Source organism: Oncorhynchus masou, chromosome 3 (genome assembly GCF_036934945.1).
Source record: "Oncorhynchus masou masou isolate Uvic2021 chromosome 3, UVic_Omas_1.1, whole genome shotgun sequence".
Classification (NCBI taxonomy): domain Eukaryota; kingdom Metazoa; phylum Chordata; class Actinopteri; order Salmoniformes; family Salmonidae; genus Oncorhynchus; species Oncorhynchus masou.
In genome coordinates this window covers 37363715-37381982 of record NC_088214.1, presented here as the reverse complement: position 1 = coordinate 37381982, position 18268 = coordinate 37363715, and the positions used below count along the sequence as shown (strand labels likewise).

The 18268-nt window shown below is 41.7% G+C and overlaps 2 protein-coding genes across 4 annotated transcripts; both read right to left on the bottom strand.

Annotated features, from left to right (window-relative positions):
- Positions 1–885: 885 nt before the first annotated feature.
- LOC135515873 (choline-phosphate cytidylyltransferase A-like) lies at positions 886–12708 on the bottom strand. Of its 3 annotated transcripts, none has more exons than XM_064939700.1 (9): positions 12340–12708; positions 6302–6422; positions 6055–6154; positions 5076–5192; positions 4733–4884; positions 3108–3186; positions 2871–3013; positions 2455–2643; positions 886–2229 (listed from the first exon to the last, which is right to left on the bottom strand). In XM_064939700.1, the coding sequence occupies exons 2-9, from the start codon at positions 6413–6415 to the stop codon at positions 2026–2028; spliced, it is 1098 nt and encodes a 365-aa protein (XP_064795772.1). In that variant the 5' UTR covers positions 6416–6422; positions 12340–12708; the 3' UTR covers positions 886–2025. The 3 variants fall into 3 exon arrangements, with proteins under 3 accessions (XP_064795772.1, XP_064795766.1, XP_064795757.1); XM_064939694.1 differs by having other exon boundaries at positions 12344–12708; XM_064939685.1 differs by lacking the exon at positions 12340–12708 and adding an exon at positions 11171–11263.
- A 1715-nt stretch (positions 12709–14423) lies between these two features.
- On the bottom strand, positions 14424–18175 carry LOC135515868 (stress-associated endoplasmic reticulum protein 1-like). Its single transcript, XM_064939669.1, has 3 exons — positions 17924–18175; positions 17297–17372; positions 14424–15537 (listed from the first exon to the last, which is right to left on the bottom strand). Exons 1-3 carry the CDS (start codon positions 18005–18007, stop codon positions 15497–15499), a joined length of 201 nt encoding a protein of 66 aa, XP_064795741.1. The 5' UTR covers positions 18008–18175; the 3' UTR covers positions 14424–15496.
- Positions 18176–18268: the final 93 nt, after the last annotated feature.

Sequence of the window (18268 nt, the reverse complement as noted above, 5' to 3'; positions counted from 1 at the left end):
CAGATGGGCCTGGACATGTACTGTCTTAAGCAGGGGGAAACGTCTGGCACTGCAGGATTTGAGTCCCTGGCGGCGTAGTGTGTTACTGATGGTAGGCTGTGTTACTTTGGTCCCAGCTCTCTGGTCATTCACTAGGTCCCCCCGTGTGGTTCTGGGATTTTTTCTGGGATCATTTTGACCCCACGGGGTGAGATCTTGCGTGGAGCCCCAGATCGAGGGAGATTATCAGTGGTCTTGTATGTCTTCCATTTCCTAATAATTACTCCCACAGTTGATTTCTTCAAACCAAGCTGCTTATCTATTGCAGATTCAGTCTTCCCAGCCTGGTGTAGGTCTACAATTTTGTTTCTGGTGTCCTTTGACAGCTCTTTGGTCTTGGCCATAGTGGAGTATGACTGAGGTTGTGGACAGGTGTCTTTTATACTGATAACAAGTTCAAACAGGTGTCATTAATACAGAGAGTGGAGGACAGGATCCTCTTGAAGAAGTTACAGGTCTGTGAGAGCCAGAAAGCTTGCTTGTAGGTGACCAAATACTTATTTTCCACCATAATTTGCAAATAAATTCATTAAAAAATCCTACAATGTGATTTTCTGGATTTTTTTCCCTCATTGTGTCTGTCATAGTTGAAGTGTACCTATGATAAATGTACAGACCTCTCTTCTTTAAGTGGGAGAACTTGCACAATTGGTGGTTGACTAAATACTTTTTTGCCCCACTAAGTGCTGCATCTGCCTTCCCTAGGAAATGTTTGTATACATTACGGAAAAGGCACCATGCCGCCTTGTTAACAACCTGGCGGTGGCGATTACTGTTCGATTTGAGAAGAAACAGGATTTAAGTTTAAAATCATCCATGGATTTGACAAATTCCACAAGGTTATGGGTGAAGTTTTTTTATTTATTTTTTATTCCATTGACATGTTCCCTGGGATCTCATGCCTGCACATTCAGGAGCTAAACAAACTCAACCCAAACAATAAAATGTTTAAAACAATGTACTTAAAGCCAGGTACATTTTGTATCTGACAGATAGTGAAAGGTTAGTACTGGCTTCTTGCATATCAGAAAACTCTTGCTACCAAGATAGATAGATTGTATATATATATATATATATATATATATATACACATGCCCTAATGAGAAGCAGTATTTTAATGGATTATATCATCCCTTATACTGTATAGACAATCCAACATGGTTACGATAATATGCTTAAAATAATTATATAGGAAATAAAACCACCTGCTTTGCTACCACAAAGACTAGCAAGGTCAACAGCCAAAAATCTAGGGATCCCAACTACAGGAGGGAGATATGTAACAGGGATAAAATTGTATTATGTATGTAGTCATTTTTAAAACGAGGTCTCGTTATTGCACACTAGTGTTTGGGTTCAGCTAGAACCTCCTGAAAACAAGTTCTCTTGAGCCCTACTAAACAAGATCCAGTTCTTTAGTTAAATGCTGGGCACTATACTTTGAAAACCTCTGTCCAACGACTGATCTCGAGTGAGACCAACTATTAGTATTATAATGTGCAAAAAGGTCCATGGATGGAGGACATCGAGATGCCTACACATATTAGCAGTTTACACACTCACAGAAGCAAACAAACACTCCGAGGGGGAATCCTCAAGGGACTGATGGTTACTATATTCAGATAATCTGTGGAGGAATGCAACAGTGCACCCAAGACAAAACTGAATTTCCCATTAAACTCATGGGTAACTAAAAATCTACCCACTAAGGTTATAACATCCTGAGTAGGAAGCGTGCATCAAAATAATATCTATAAATGTTCCTATCGGTGAGAAATGCAACATCTGCTGTCAAAAAATAATTCTGCATTAACCCCCTCTGACTGATGTGGTACAGTACAAATTAAAATGGACACCAGCAATTTAAAAGGAGTGAAAAAATGAAGTGAGGGACAACGCTATACTGATGATTGGTTGGAGGGGCTTGAATGCTGATACTGTCGATGGACCGAAGAGCAGGATTAACAAACGCGAGAAATGGGAGCCCTAACCTTCGTAAGACTCGTCATCATCCTCACTGACGGTATATCCCCGTGCAGCACTGTGGTGGGGTGAGGCCAAGGCCTTGTTTAAGAAGGGCATGCGGAAGACGGGGGAGGGAGAGCGCTCACGGGTGGGACTGCTGCTGGGACTCTGTCTTGGGCTGATGGCCTGCAGCATCCGGCCCCTGCCCTCCTTCAACATGTGCTTCTACAGAGAAAGAGAAGGTGGTTTGTCAGTCAACATTACAAGTTCATTGGTTGTTCTTAGGCTATAGAACAAATTAGGCCGTGCACACTGATCTATAGCACGATACAAATCTTCCATGGAAAACCACACTCATCACTATATTATTGCCCAGAGCAGGAAATTAGGATTGCCACAAAATACACCAGTCTACTTTACGCCACACAGAGAGAGAACAGAAGCTCTCACCAGTGCTCCCTCGGGGCCGAACATCTGCAGAAAGTTGCCGATGAACTCCCGGGACTTCTCCTCCCACCTCTGGATGAGGTCGATGCTCTTGTTCTCCACCTTCTGCACAAACTCTTTACTCTTCTCCTCCACGTCACGCACCTTCCTCTTCACCTTGTCCACACGCTCCTGCAGGTGGTACTTCTTCTCCTGAAAGACAGGGGCACAGTGTCAATTCCAGCCATTGGCAAGCAAGACTGCACTAGACTTGTATAAATGTCTTAGCAGCTTTCATTCAACTACTTAAATTAATTCTGCTTCTACTTTCCTCTGACAAATAGACCGATGGCTACCTCAACTTGAGTCATAACTAGCAATAGTTATCACATGATCACCACAACTAATAAGAATGATAGCAACATGAAGTGTTAACGCACATTTATGAAGCTGACGTTGAGCTCTTTTGCAGTGTAGCCGCGTTGCAGGTTGCGTCTCACGTACACGTCGTAGTCGCGGACGATGCGTGTGATGATGTCCGAGGTGGAGATGCCCTCCGTCCGCTGGGTGGGCGCAAACATGCCTGTAGGCACAAGGGGTCAAAAGGGTCATCGTGACAGACACAGGGTACCAGGACGTTCATGTTTGTCATTCCTGCTGGTTGTCATGGTACCCACCCGCCTCCTTGATGTGCTTGTAAACGTCATCCTGGCCTGCTGATGTATATGGGATGTCGTCATGGGCAACAAAGTCGATCTGGTGGGTTATCGGGGTGAATGAGAGACGGATGACATCACACACAAATATACACAGACAAAATATAAACCACAGTTAAAGTGTTGATCCCATGTTTCATGAGCTAAAATAAAAAGATCTGCAAAATTTTCCATACGCACAAAAAGCTTCTCAAATTTTGTGCACAAATGTTTACATCCCTGTTAGTGAGCCTTTGACAAGATAATACATCCACCTGACTGGTGTGGCATATGAAGAAGCTGATTAAACATGATCATTACACAGGTGCACCTTGTGCTGGGGGAAAAAGGCCACTAAAATGTGCATCACAATACCACATACGTCTCCAGTTGAGGGAGCGTGCATCTGGCATGCTAACCGCAGGAACACCAGAGCTGTGGCCAGAGTTGAATGTTAGTTTCTCTACCATAACCCACCTCCAATGTTGTTTTAGAGAATTTGTCAGTATGTCCAACTGGCCTCAACTGCAGACCGACCACGTGCAACCACACCAGCCCAGGACCTCCATATCCAGCTTCTTCACCTGCAGGATAGTCTCAGAAGAAGCCACCCGGACAGCTGATGGGTTTGCACAACCAAAGAATTTCTGTACAAACGGTCAGAAACCGTCTCAGAGAAGCTCATCTGCGTGCTCGTTGTACTCACCAGGGTCTTGACCTGACTGCAGTTTGGTGTCAAAGCAGACTTCAGTGGGCAAATGCTCACCTTCAATGGCCACTGGCACATTGGAGAAGTGTGCTCTTCACGGATGAATCCCAGTTTCAATTGTACCTGGCAGACAGTGTGTATGGTGTCGCGTGGGCGAGTTGTTTGTCCATCGTGGTGGTGGGGTTATGGTATGTGCAGGTATAAGCTGCGGACAACGAACACAATTGCATTTTATCGATGGCAATTTTAATGCACAGAGATACCGTGACAAAATCCTGAGGGCCAGTGTCGTGCCATTCATCTGCCACCATCACCTCATTTTTCAGCATGATAATGCATGGCCCCATGTCCTAAGGAGCTGTACGCAATTCCTGGAAGCTGAATGTCCCGGTTCATCCTCGACCTGCATACTCACCAGACATGTAACCCATTGAGCATGTTTGGGATGCTCTGGGTCGACGTGTACGACAGCATGTTCCAGTTACCACCAATATCCAGCAATTTCGCACAGCCAGAGGAGGAGTGAGACAACATTCCACAGGCCACAATCAGCAGCCTGATCAACTCTATGTGAAGGAGATGTCGCGCTGCATGAGGCAAATGGTGGTCACACCAGATACTGACTGGTTTTATGATCCACGCCCCTACCTTTTATGTATCTGTGACAAACAGATACATAATCTGTATTTCCAGTCATGTGAAAACCATAGATTAGGGCCTAATGAATTTATTTTATTTGAATTTATGAACTGTAACTCAGTAAAATCATTGACATTGTTGCATAATATATTTTTGGTCAGTGTACATATTCTCAGACCAATCAGCATGTCAATGCTTTCCATTCTCCCCCCCCCCCCCCATCCCTCTAACTTTTTTTCCCTCTCTCGTGCTCACTCACTCTGTGCTTGGCGAGGAATTCGGGCGTTAACGTCCAGGGCGCGTTCCTGACGACCTCGTCCACGTAGCGGCAGTGGCTGACTGCATCGTAGCGCTCATCCTCGTTCATCACTGTGAACCCCTTGAACTTGTGCGTCAGGTCGTCACTACACACTGAGACGGGATGAAGAGAAGCACAGAGGTTCAGGGAAATCAAATACACAATTAGTCCTAGTACTTAATTAAGCACCATCTATGTAAAGTTAATTCTCTGAAAAAAAAATTATGCTGAAGAACCAAATGGACAGACAGTGACATGTTAAGAGGAAAGGTTGACACGCACACAGCCAGAGAGAGACACTCACCGCCCACGATGAGGTACGTGTTGGGGAAGAGGCCCTTGGCCTGCATGAGTGCCCGGGCGTGGCCTGAGTGGAACACATCAAAGATGCCATCTGCATAGACCCGCACTGGCCTATGAACTGTGGGAGAAAGGAGGGATGTGCTGGTGATGACAGTCAATCACATATCACTTTATTAGCACAACATTCTATACCCCTCAAACTCAACTTGAGTCTGGACCTTGAAGCCAGTTCCACTACATTTTTTTCATTGTTCCCCTCTAATCAGGGACTGATTTAGACCTGGGAGACCAGGTGTATGCAATTAATTATCCAGCAGAACAGACAGTGGAGGAAAAAGTACCTTAATAGAAAATTACTCAAGTAGAGGTGAAAGTCACCCAGTGTAATCCTACTTGAGTAAAAGTCAAAGAATTTGATTTTAAATATACTTGTATCAAAATTAAATATAATTAAGTAGTAAAAGTACACTTTTTCTAATTCCTTACATAAGCAAACCAGATGGCACCAATTTCTTTTTTTAAATGTATTTACGGATAGCCTGGAGCACGCTCCAAAACTCAACACATGATTTACAAACGAGTCCGCCAGATCAGAGGCAGTAGGGATGACTAGGGATGTTCTCTTGATAAGTGTGTTAATTTGAATATTTTCCTGCTAAGCACTCAAAATATAACAAGTACTTTTGGGTGTCAGGGAAAATGTATGGAGTAAAAAGTACATCATTTTCTTTAGGAATGTAGTGAAGTAAAAGTAGTCAAAAATAAATAGTAAAGTACAGATTCCCCCCAAAACTAATTAAAAGTACTACTTGAATACTTTACACCACTGAGAACAGAAAAGCAGCAGGCTCCCGACCCCGTGGGGTAAGAGTTGAATACCCCTGTAAGAGTTGAATACCCCTACATTTTCGGAATGGTACATTTGGGGTGAAAGGTTGTTTTTGAGTGAGTATAAGACCGTGAGTGTGCGTACGACTCACATGGAGTTCCCCTCTTGGCCTCCTCCATGCTGACTCGCAGGTATGGAGTGTCCTCAGGCGACTCCAGCTCATCAGCAAAGGAGGCGGGATCTTTTAAACCCTAGTGTAGGAACACACATTACTACAATGAGGTTTTCCTTCATACGAATCATTTGACTCACTTGCCTCTCTTACCCAACACATAGCAACTCCCCATAAACAAAGTCTGCGCACACACACAGACCCACAAAGCCTCTTCCTCACTCACCACGGTGGATTTTGGGACTTTCCCTGGCCGCTCTACCTCCTCGGATTCTCCCTTGGATCCATCTCTCCTCCTCTTCCTGGACAGGCTTGACCGGCTTGAGCTGTGGGCCTCCATCCAAGGGCTGAAAGGGCAAAAGTCACGTGGTCACACACCAACCATCATCTTGCTTAGAGAGCAAAAGTAATCACTTGCCGTTTTGATACTCTCAAACAGAATGTGTTGTCTACGTGGAAGAACAACGTTAACCAGTACCAGGATGTGCAAATAAGTCATCTTGACTCTACTGAAGGTCACATAGGCTTATTTCGTACAAATTATGAGATTATTCTCTCTGCAGCGAGTTCATCGAATTACTTTGGTGAATTCCATTCAATTATTGGCCACAGGGCGGCGTTAATCCACGACCCGGGGGCAGGCAGGTCAGGTGGTGTGTTTTTGCGTTTGCCGCGTCGAATGGTACCGTTACCTAATAACCTGTGCATGTTCTCGGTGAACACATTCACTTGGATTTAAAATCACCTACACTTTCAAATCGACACTTGCCTCTGTTCAGGTTTAATGCTCAGATTTATGTTGAAATAAGAAATGCCTTTTTTTTAAGGAAATACCTTAGCCCCTCCTCATTCCGGAAATTCCTTCGCAATAACATTAAGGGTTAAAAAAATGTTTGACCGTCGGCTTTAATAATCTTTAGTCAAAAAGTACTACTGGATTAGGTTGCTGGTGTGCATGTATTAGGCTATAGTTTCACAATCAACAGTGTGGTTGCATACCTTTGGCTCAACCTTTATTGGATAGCTGGCACAGTGTTTCAGAGATTTACATTTGCATGTCATGTCTTAAATTAGTAGCTATTTGATCAAGGGCAATACTCTGGAAACTCCATGGTACCGGAAGTACGCTTTCACTCCGACGTTTCACTTTGAGATGTATGCCAAACAAAAAACATTGATTTCAAAGTTTTTTTGAAATCATAAAACTATTAACAAGGACTACTTTGAACGATTCACACATAATAGTTCACAAAAACATATTTACTGGAAGAACTGTGCAGATGCAACATTTGGTAAAACAATTAAGGTATAATATCCCGCGAAAAAAATCTGGAACCACGTTTTCCAAATATCTGCTCCAAATGATTCAAAGTTGTCTGCAGAAAGAATGGGGTGTCAGCTATGACATGACAAATATTTTGTCAATTGAAATTGATTTACATCTGGTAACGGAATTCCATCATTTGTCCCTAATCTGTACTATACAAAAATGTGTTATTATGGATATGAATATCACTATTCTACATAGCTACACAGAAGGTAAAAATATGCAATATCCTTATTTTGCATATTTGGGTATTATTCTACACACTTACTATCATTGTAATGAGTTCCGCCTCCAAACAAGATCACATTTGGTTGGTACCGACCAGACCAAATCTGAAACAATCATAGATGTCTATGTTTCACAAGTTTGGACATCACAGCATAGCTCAGTATACAGCTCAGTAGAGTAGGAGTACAGTAAATATGTTCAGCATAGTAGATATTGTATGTTCAGTACACTATGTTCAGTACAGTATACTGTACTCTACCTTTTTTTTACTGTACTGTCCAAACTTGTGAAACAGACGTCTATGATTGGTTCCGATTTGGCCCGGTCAGGGCGGACTGACCAAATTTCAGCTACTTTTCAACTTCCATGGAGGTTCGGTGTCGATCGGTGCTCAGTGAGTGAGGATGCTGGTTACAGTAAATGGAAAGAGGGTAGGTGTCATGGTAGATGTTAGTAAGAGCCGGGAGAGGTGACATTAACTGAACTGGAGAGAGAGAGGGAGGGGTTGTCCAGACTGTTCAGTTATGCTTTGACCACCAGACAACAGTCAGAGGAAGAAAAGAACAAAAACAGTTCTGAGCTGAACATAACAGTATGCCAGTGGAAGGGAGGACAGTAAGAAGGTGAACTATGGGAAATCATTGTAGGACTTCAGGAAACAGCCGAGGGAACACCCCCCTATCCACATCGATGGAACAGTAGTGGAGAGAGTAGCAAGTTTTAAGTTCCTCGGCATACACATCACAGACAAACTGAATTGGTCCACTCACACAGACAGCATCGTGAAGAAGGCGCAGCAGCGCCTCTTCAACCTCAGGAGGCTGAAGAAATTCGGCTTGTCACCAAAAGCACTCACAAACTTCTACAGATGCACAATCGAGAGCATCCTGGCGGGCTGTATCACCGCCTGGTACGGCAACTGCTCCGCCCTCAACCGTAAGGCTCTCCAGAGGGTAGTGAGGTCTGCACAACGCATCACCGGGGGCAAACTACCTGCCCTCCAGGACACCTACACCACCCGATGTTACAGGAAGGCCATAAAGATCATCAAGGACATCAACCACCCGAGCCACTGCCTGTTCACCCCGCTATCATCCAGAAGGCGAGGTCAGTACAGGTGCATCAAAGCTGGGACCGAGAGACTGAAAAACAGCTTCTATCTCAAGGCCATCAGACTGTTAAACAGCCACCACTAACATTGAGTGGCTGCTGCCAACACACTGACACAACTCCAGCCACTTTAATAATGGGAATTGATGGGAAATGATGTAAATATATCACTAGCCACTTTAAACAATGCTACCTTATATAATGTTACTTACCCTACATTATTCATCTCATATGCATACGTATATACTGTACTCTATATCATCGACTGCATCCTTATGTAATACATGTATCACTAGCCACTTTAACTATGCCACTTTGTTTACATACTCATCTCATATGTATATACTGTACTCGATACCATCTACTGTATCTTGCCTATGCTGCTCTGTACCATCACTCATTCATATATCCTTATGTACATATTCTTTATCCCCTTACACTGTGTATAAGACAGTAGTTTAGGAATTGTTAGTTAGATTACTTGTTGGTTATTACTGCATTGTCGGAACTAGAAGCACAAGCATTTCGCTACACTCACATTAACATCTGCTAACCATGTGTATGTGACAAATAAAATTTGATTTGATAAAATTGCAGTAATTCTGTTACTAATTAATAAACAAACTTGAAATCAGTAAAAACACAAACTAATTGGTAGAGCTACCTTTACTTGTTAATTTATAAACTTTCATTATCCTTCCTCATGAGGGAGAGAAATAAAATATCTTAAAGATAAAGTATGTGGGGGTTTTTTTGTAACAAAATTACAAGGCAAAGTTTCTTAAACTTTCAGAAAGCAAATAATTTCTCAAACAAAATGTGATGATATTAGTGTGGCAGGGGTCTTCACTTCAACATGATTGTGTTTTTATGCATTTCCGTGTAAGACTTTTTCTGGTAGATGTTTTCTAAGACCCCTTTTCAATCTGTTATACCAGATATCAAAGCCTTTGCTTATTGAAAAATGTATATAATATGCCTTAATTAAAGAAGAGACTCATCTTTCATTCGACACCCAATTTGACATGCTCTTATGAAGTTCACATGTTGGTGCTCATGGATCCTTTCAGATTGAAATCCCCACATGCAGTTTGCAAAAGTCATAGGCTATTTGTAATGTTAGCTTGTGCCAAGCTGCAATGGCTTAAACACAATGTTCCCATAACTCTTTACCCGTGTGCGTCTTCCACGGATTCAGTTACTTTGGAGTACTAGTATTATTCTATTCCAGTCTACAGACATTATCTTCTAGCAAAGTGTGTGTGTGTGTCACGCTGTATGTGTAACTGCCAGAATAAAGGAAACTCTTGAGTAAATGAGGGATACAAAGTATATTGAAAGCAGGTGCTTCCACACAGGTGTGGTCCCAGAGTTAATTAAACAATTAACATCCCATCATGCTTAGGATCATGTCTAAAAATGCCCAGTTGCCCATTGTTTTTGTTACCATGGCTAGAAGAAGAGATCTCAGTGACTTTAAGGGGAAGAGGGGGGTGTTAACGTGTGTGTCAGTCACCAGATCTCAATTGAACACTCATTGGAGATTCTGGAGCAGTGCTTGAGACAGCGTGTTGCACCACCATCAACAAAACACCAAATTGTGTCATTTCTCATGGAAGAATGGTGTTGAATCCCTCCAATGAAGTTACAGGCACTTGTAGACTCTATATTAGTGGTCACCAACCTTTTGAGTCAAGATCACTTTGAGTCAAAATGCATGCCGAGATCTGCCGCTCTGATTTTTTATTAAAATGACTTCAATGTAAGCCTATGCAACATTAACCAATTAAAAACAGTACTGTAGCAATGAGGTTTGTGCAGTAAGCTATAGGCCCAATACATTTAATGCATACTGGGTTTGCTTGAATTTACCTGCCAATGCATTGTTGTTCGGGACATTTAAAATATATATTCCAAAATTTGAGGTAGGCTATATGATCACACTGGTAATAGATCCATTGTTGTATTACTTGTTAGGCACAGCTGAGTGAGCATACATTTAAATTATTTGCTTTTAATTTTACTGGGCTGATGGTGCCTGCATCTGATGGTCAGTCTTAGCGGAGGGAGAGAGCAGCAGACTGAGTGTCCGTCTCAACATCCCTCCACTCTCCCTTTCCTCCACTGACACTGACCAAAAAGGGACACGGTCTTCCAGCTGACGGCGAAACTCTAGTCGCACTGCATTATTTCTGCCTCATGCACAATTTCATGTTGTTACTCCAATGAATAGAGAAAGTGAAATATTGCGCAATATTTTTTTTAAAGACCCAAGCTGCTAATAACGCAAGCCTATCGATACACGTTCCTACTCATTCGTTACTGTTTACTGTGCTTGTTGTAGCGCTGAGTGAAAATAGGAAGAACTCGCATTTTATGGCTTGAATACAGTGTTGACAGTGCTGAGTAAGAACTCACTCACAAACTCACTCATAAAAGCAACAGCTCTTTGCTGTATTCGTTGACAGTCGCTCTCTAGTCATGGTTTAAACGTTTTGAAATCTCCCAGTATCCATTTTGCCGTAGCTTTCTTTTATGCCTGCTACATTACTGCAGACTCAGTCATCCGAGCAATCTGATTGGCCAGCGGTAGCATAGTGTACTTGATTTCCTCTCCAGGCCCACCGGGAAGGCAGAGTTTGTACCTTCAGACACATGAAATGGCAACAGCCTGCCTACCCGGCACGCTGGGCAGCTGAATTGGCTGCACCTACCACCAACAGCCCGAGACTAATAAAATAAAAAAATAGAACCGCAAGGCTTCATTGGGTTTTTTATAGAAATGTTTGCCGATCCATTAGAAACGCCTTGGAGATCGACCGGCCGTTCTGGTGGCTTAACACCCCATTAAGGCACTGTTAGTGTTCCCTTTATTTTGGCAGTTACCTTCATCTGTTTCACACACTTTGGTAGAAGATGGTCTGTAGACTGGGAAATAATGCTTGTTAAGTCACTAACTACTAACTGATCCCATGGAGGGCTCACTGATCTACACCAATTGATTGACAGTGATACAAGAGAGAAAGGTGGCTAGGGGTTTTCACACGAAGCTTTAGTTTAGCTGATAGTGACCTCATAGGGCAGCTGTAGTCTTAGCAAACAGTCGTTCATCTCTTAGGTTGCCATGAGTCACCATGCAGACAGATTCCTTCTCTGACTCAGATTTGACAAGCCAACAAAGTATGCAGATAAGTAACCAGCTGTACTTGACAAGTTCAACCCTCTGGAAACTAAATCAGTGGGCGGATTCGATTATGCTGAGGCGCGGGGCACTGCTCCATTGCCCGTAACGTGAACGAGCAAAAGAGGGCGTGCGGGCCCAACAGTCATGGTGCTTTCAAGACAATCTGGAGAAAAAAATTACGAATCATTACGTCAGTGATCTTCAGGACGGAAAATCTGTTCTAAAAAGTAGGCCCGGGTTCCCGACTAGGAATTACGCGTTGGATGACAGTTTAAACTATTTTTCCCATTCAGAGTTCGTTTTTTCCCCGAGTTCCCTGTTGTCGTGAACGCACTGAAATCAGAGATTTCCAAGTTCCCAGTTATTTTGAACGCGGCATTATACTCAGATAACTAAAAAAAAGACATTCACGTACTTACCCTTCTGTGCTTGGGATTTGCAGTGTAGAAGTAGCTAACGTTACTGCTGAAAGCTATCTAGCTCAGACAGTGTGCTAGGGAAATCTTTTATAGCTACCTAACGTTACTGCCAGGTTGGTTTGTTCTCTGTTGCTTGCTAACTGTTGGTTAATAACGCTAAATTCATTAACTAGCTAGCTAGAACAGTGCACCCAACACTCAGGTAATGTTAGTCCAATGTCTCGAACTGTGCCACCAGCTCGATAGGAAGAGGACGCGCATTGGTTAGGGAGTAGACTAACAGATGGATTATCAAAAGAGTATTTCAAGCTAACTAATGCAGTCCTCGGTATGACAGTTTACTTCACAGGAACTACAACAACCGGGACACGTTTCCAGGAAATGACGTACATTTTAAAGGGTGCCTGACATTTCCGGTAAAATCTCTTCAGTCAGAGAGGAAGATGCGAAGCGAGATGTTACTCTCGTCAAAACCTGGCAAAAATAAGCCCTATGCCTACATGGGTTTTTTTTTAACCTAAACTTGTCGCCTGCCTTCCCGCCCAAGTATAGGTAGCAGCGTCCCAGACCAGACTGGTCTCAGATTAGTGGGACGTGTCAAAAGGGGTGCTGCTTGATTTCGAAACGCCAACTCGTTTCCATACACCCATACCAAAGATTTTTACAACTAAACTAATATTTATTTACTTCCGTTTACTTGAGTAAATACTTTAACACTTTTCCTTCTTAAAACTGCATCGTTGGTTAATTAACAGCTTGTGAATAAGCGTTTCACTGTTAAGGTCTACACCTGTGGTATTCGGCGCATGTGACAAATAAAATTGGATTTGCTAGACCACAGCCTGTCATTTCAAATGAGAACAAATTAGTCCTCATGGGCAGAGTTCAATAGGAATTAGCGAGATCCTATTAGCGCGTTCTAGCTACATTTACATATTTCCGTCAATTAACGCCGACTCTGTGAAGTGCGCGTGTGCAATAACTAAATTTGCCTTTACACTCTTTTTAAACAACGCACTTTTTTAACACCTTGGCATAGGGGAAATTATACAAAACCTCAGTCACTCTGTTCGTAACAGATACTAGTTTGGGGAACAGATAACTTTATTGAGATTAAATGTTTTATCGATGAGATAATTTAGTAGAATGTCTTCTCCCACTGCCGGCAACCGGGCTTCCTCTCACTACCACATTTGATAGTGAGTGGAAACGCCAAGCGGATGCTTCACATTTATACATCCGGTGAAATATTTCTCATTGTTCTATCTGTGCCCATACTCCGGTCGCCAAATGGGGACCACTGAGATATAGATTGGTTCGCAACAACTTCCTTATCTTTCTGCCTTTGGGACAACAACTCCCAATGTTAGGGCGGAGACATCAGCATCTCGTCATTATATACAGATTTCTGTTTATTGTTTTGCATGGCCCGATGCCCCGGTTGAGTGAAGATTTCGCTTAATTATTAACAATATAATGGTCTAAAATAATGCAACTCCACTCACCCGGGACAACAGGCCATGAAAAACGAACTCTCCCTCTGCGGTGTAGAGAACGGACCACAGTGTAGCAACCAATGATTTATTTGTACACACTAGACCTGGCACTCCCCCCCCCCCCACCATTTAAAACAATATTTTGAAAGCTATAGAAATGCATTTATTAATGTACAGACACCTTAATGCATACTTTTAAAATATGTGAGCTAAACAAAAAAAAATTATAAAACGTTTACCTTAATGTATAGTTTGTATAGATTACTAATGTTACGGTCCCCACTACAACAAATAAATAATTTAATATTTTAAACATTTAATTGATGCAATAATTCCATTAATTCCTTTGGGGGGACTGCTCCTACTGGGGAGTGCCAATATGGCCAATACATGGCATTAACAATCCAGGGTTTATACACATTACTGGTGGCAACGAACTGGGAGTGGATGAGGCTAAAGAGTTTATTCTCTACTCAGGCAAATACATTTTCAGGACACTACACTAGCTAGTATACTACACACATATGCAAAGATGTGTATTTATTCTGGGCGATATGTATCATGCATAAGAAATGGACACAAAATAATGTACCAATTATCTTTTATTCATTTCTCATACATTGCCAGCATATTTTATGCAGTCAAACAACCAGGTGGTCATTTACATCCATCCCTTAATCTTTACTTCTAAAACACTGGTTTAGCAAAGATAATTACAATTTATCCAGTAAGCGTGAGCCTTGATCCATTTCCGTCAACTTGAGGACAGGACAATGTCAGATCAACTATCTAAGTATGAAGATGACCTCATCTTACTTTTGCTGATCCATATTCAACTAACTGTGGATCAGATGACAGGCTTGAGGCTTTGGTAAAAGCCTCAAGAAAAGGCAGGGCAAATTTATTTAGAGACAAAATTGAGATAAAGTAGATGAGGACTAGACAGCAAACTGAAGATGCAAAAAATAGGACTGCTTATTATCATTATGTACCACTAGTTTCTACTATTGAGTTGTTCTTTTGCCATGATAATTATATCCGGTTTCATATCTGGTGCTTAGACTTGTGTTGAACTTCTTCCCAGTCCAACCAAGGCATTTGGTCGTACTACCAAAACGGAACATTTTCAAAGCAAACATAACATTTCTTTCAATATACTAAATTAAAGTGGAAATTGTATAGTTCATATTACACAAAAACTATAATAAAGTGGTGGCAAATAAGACTTCCAAAAAGGACAACTGAAAACAGAAACAAAGCTCATGATTCCACAAGATGGTCAACTTGCCTGAGATTGACAGAACACATTACCTTACCATTTCAGAAAACCCACTACTAGAATGCAGCTTATGGCTTTTGTGTGCTGTAAAGTGATCACCTTTATCATTTAAGACACAAGGAAGGAATGACTTGATAGAGCTTGCCAAAAGTAACCAGCAAGACAAATAATATAGAAAAGGCCAAATAAAAGACTAATTAAGAACAAAAAGTCACAAAAAGTGCAAGATAGTGGCTCATCCTCCTTGGCCTAGCTTTGTGCAGCTTAAGACGACTGAGAATGTTGAGTGAAGGATAATGGGATGTTACAGAGCAGAGACAAGAGGTGTTTCTTGGTTGGCCAGATACTGAGTGGAATGGATGGGTTGGACATGTCATCCTACATGCCCATCCGAATGCTCTGAATGATCTGGAAGATAGCTGTGGAGAGAAATTGAAATGTTAAGAAAATAAATCACTGGAGTTCATGGTCAAAGAAACTTGGCGAGTCAAAGAATCTCTTGAATGACACTGGAAAACCCTGACCTGGAAAAAAAGTGTTTTAATGGGTTAATTCACTGATGCCAGCAGTCGTTATTGAAGCTCAGAACACAGCTGGGAACTGACCAGAATGTTCCACCAGAATTGTCTACTTCACCCATTTTCTTCTAACTCGCCGGTGTGACTATATCCCTCCTTTCCTGCAAGGTATTAATTTAGATTTCCAAGGTGACTAATGTAATTGCTCAATTATGTTCTGATGGAATCTCTGAAAGGGTTGCCAAACCCACTGACTACTAAAAGCTTGGATTGGACAAACAGTGGGAGGTAGTAAAGCAAAATGTCAAACCAGACCACACAGAAACAGAACAAACAGATTATCTGACCCAGGATAAAAGAGAAACAGTCTTCAACAGTGAGCTGGCAGAGGTCCTAGAACACTTATCAAAACTTGTGTCCTTCCCCATTATTAGCGGAGGTGGGCAACAAGAACGTTGATATTGCCTTTTAAAGGAAAACATTGACAAAAAGATGTGTAAAAAGGCTGACAAAACCCTAGGGCTGTTACAAGAGACTAAGAAACCCCTCAAGGGACCACTTCTTGGTTTAAATACTGCAAAAACTTTGTATGGTAAAGTCATGAAATCTGTTTTTAAATTCAGGTTTCGCCATCAGCTCGAAGATGGTGTCACCTTTTTGGTCAGTTTTACTCTTAGCGGAGGGGGCAGAGCTGAGGGATGGTCCGACAGTGAGAAGCGGGCCCTCCGATGCGCTCCCTCTGCTGAGACTGACCATCAGATGCTGGCACAGTCAGTCCAGTAAAATAAAGAAAACACATTAATTCAATTTATGCACACTCAGCTGTGCCTCACAAGTAATATAACAAATGATCCTATACCTCAAGTTGAAATACAATTTTTTTAATTATTTGAGAAGAAGAATTCAAGCATAGCCGATAACGTATTGGGCATATAGCCGCAAACAACCTCATTGTTATATAACTGTTTTTAATAGGTTACTGTTACATAGGCTTGTGTTTAAGTCATGTGTAAAAAATAAATTAAAAATTAAAAAATCTGAGCGGTAGATCTCTGCCTTCATTTTGACTCAGAAAGTCATAATCTCAAAAAGGTTTGGGGACTACAAGGATCAGATAGGTAAGCATTAGGGTTTCATCTGGCCTTGTGACGAGCTCAGTAAAATGTTGGATACACCCATCCAATCCTTTTAGATCAACAAATGTGTCTAGGATATGGGATGGGCAAATGGCGGCCCACGGTGCAATTTCAAATTTAGTTGTGCATCAGCAGTTTCTCTCTTGTTAAGTCAGTCACTGATAAGTCAGTCAATTAGCCCATGTCAGCTACATTTTGTTTAGATTGCCAAGTTAGTTTTGAACCAGCTATCTATACTTGTTATCGTGGTCAAATTACTGGCAGGTCCTCATTGATTTTCTTAGTCAGTCTCACTCAGATATCATATTAAAAACATCTCTCCACCCTATGGCAAAATGTGTAGAATTGCAGCATAGATTATTTAAAACTTCAATCTTCTCTACACCCCAAATTCCTTTCCGCTGTCAAGAGAGGGGAGCCATTCAAATGTTTTGCTTGCGATGTGGGACAGGGGGAGAGTATGGGGATCCATTTCAGAGCTGTTCATTGTCACTGGCAAATTAGTAAAAGTCAACACAACTCACCTGATCCACACACAACAAAGATGAAGAGTGCCAATAGCCAGGGTCCCACGGCTACCTTATCATCCTGAGGGTTTCTCTGTGGAACCAAATACAGTCATGCTATCGTGTCAAAAGTAATCATTACAAAAAAGTTTTGAAACTGCAGTAAAAGTGCAGTAACTGCGGTTGACTGTGGTATTTTGGACGTAGTAACTGCAGTTGTACTACACTGTAACTGTTACACTACAAAATGACTGTATTAAAAATATATATTTGCAGCATACTGCTGTTAAACTGCACTTTGACTGCAGTCACTCTACTGTATCATATTGGTCAAACATGCATACCTCTAAAAACCGTAATCAGAAACATACAGCGGTTTAAATAACAATGTAACGCAACTTGGCATGATGTAAAAATTTACTTTCATGGATACTATTAACGTTACAGCTGACCAAAGATTGACAGCATGAGCTGTTGGCACCTGGGCTAGAAACATTGATATATGCGAATATAAAAATAAAAAGCTAGCAAACAAATCAGACAATTAAGCGTTTGCCTTTGACTAATTTACGCAGTGTTAACATATTCCTTAACTCGTTCGCAAACCGAAAAAAACAAACAATTAAATAGTTAAAAAAATGTTACCGTGGATTTGGATACGTTGCCTCTTTGCGTGATATTCTTGCTGTGTTTTTCGTTGGCCATACGAATCCTCTGTTTGGCGACCATCTTCCAAATAAGTAGTTTATTAATTATTTTTACAATAAGTTGGGAATGTGAGTGATATAGTTAATATACCTCACTTATGTACTGCTGGCTCTAGTCGAGAGTGCCCACTTTTTAAAAAGGAAGAATAATAGCAGCGCAAATGTCTACGTATACAAATCTTAACCCCGCCCACACAGGAAGACCGCATTTCGAACTTGCAATGTTTATTTGGTATATCTTTCCGCCGCCCACTGTGTGGCAATATAGTTCTTCCCACTTCGA

Excerpts from the sequence above, each read along its gene's own strand:
- LOC135515873 (XM_064939685.1), bottom strand. The coding sequence starts at position 11,223 with ATGACTAGAGAGCGACTGTCAACGAATACAGCAAAGAGCTGTTGCTTT. Across the intron at positions 5,193-6,054 it reads GGCCAAGAGGGGAACTCCAT|TTCATAGGCCAGTGCGGGTC; the intron begins GTGAGTCGTACG and ends TTTCTCCCACAG. Across the intron at positions 2,644-2,870 it reads TCAACGTCAGCTTCATAAAT|GAGAAGAAGTACCACCTGCA; the intron begins GTGCGTTAACAC and ends CCTGTCTTTCAG.
- LOC135515868 (XM_064939669.1), bottom strand. The coding sequence starts at position 18,007 with ATGGTCGCCAAACAGAGGATTCGTATGGCCAACGAAAAACACAGCAAG. Across the intron at positions 17,373-17,923 it reads GCAACGTATCCAAATCCACG|AGAAACCCTCAGGATGATAA; the intron begins GTAACATTTTTT and ends TTGGTTCCACAG. Across the intron at positions 15,538-17,296 it reads CTTTGTTGTGTGTGGATCAG|CTATCTTCCAGATCATTCAG; the intron begins GTGAGTTGTGTT and ends TTCTCTCCACAG.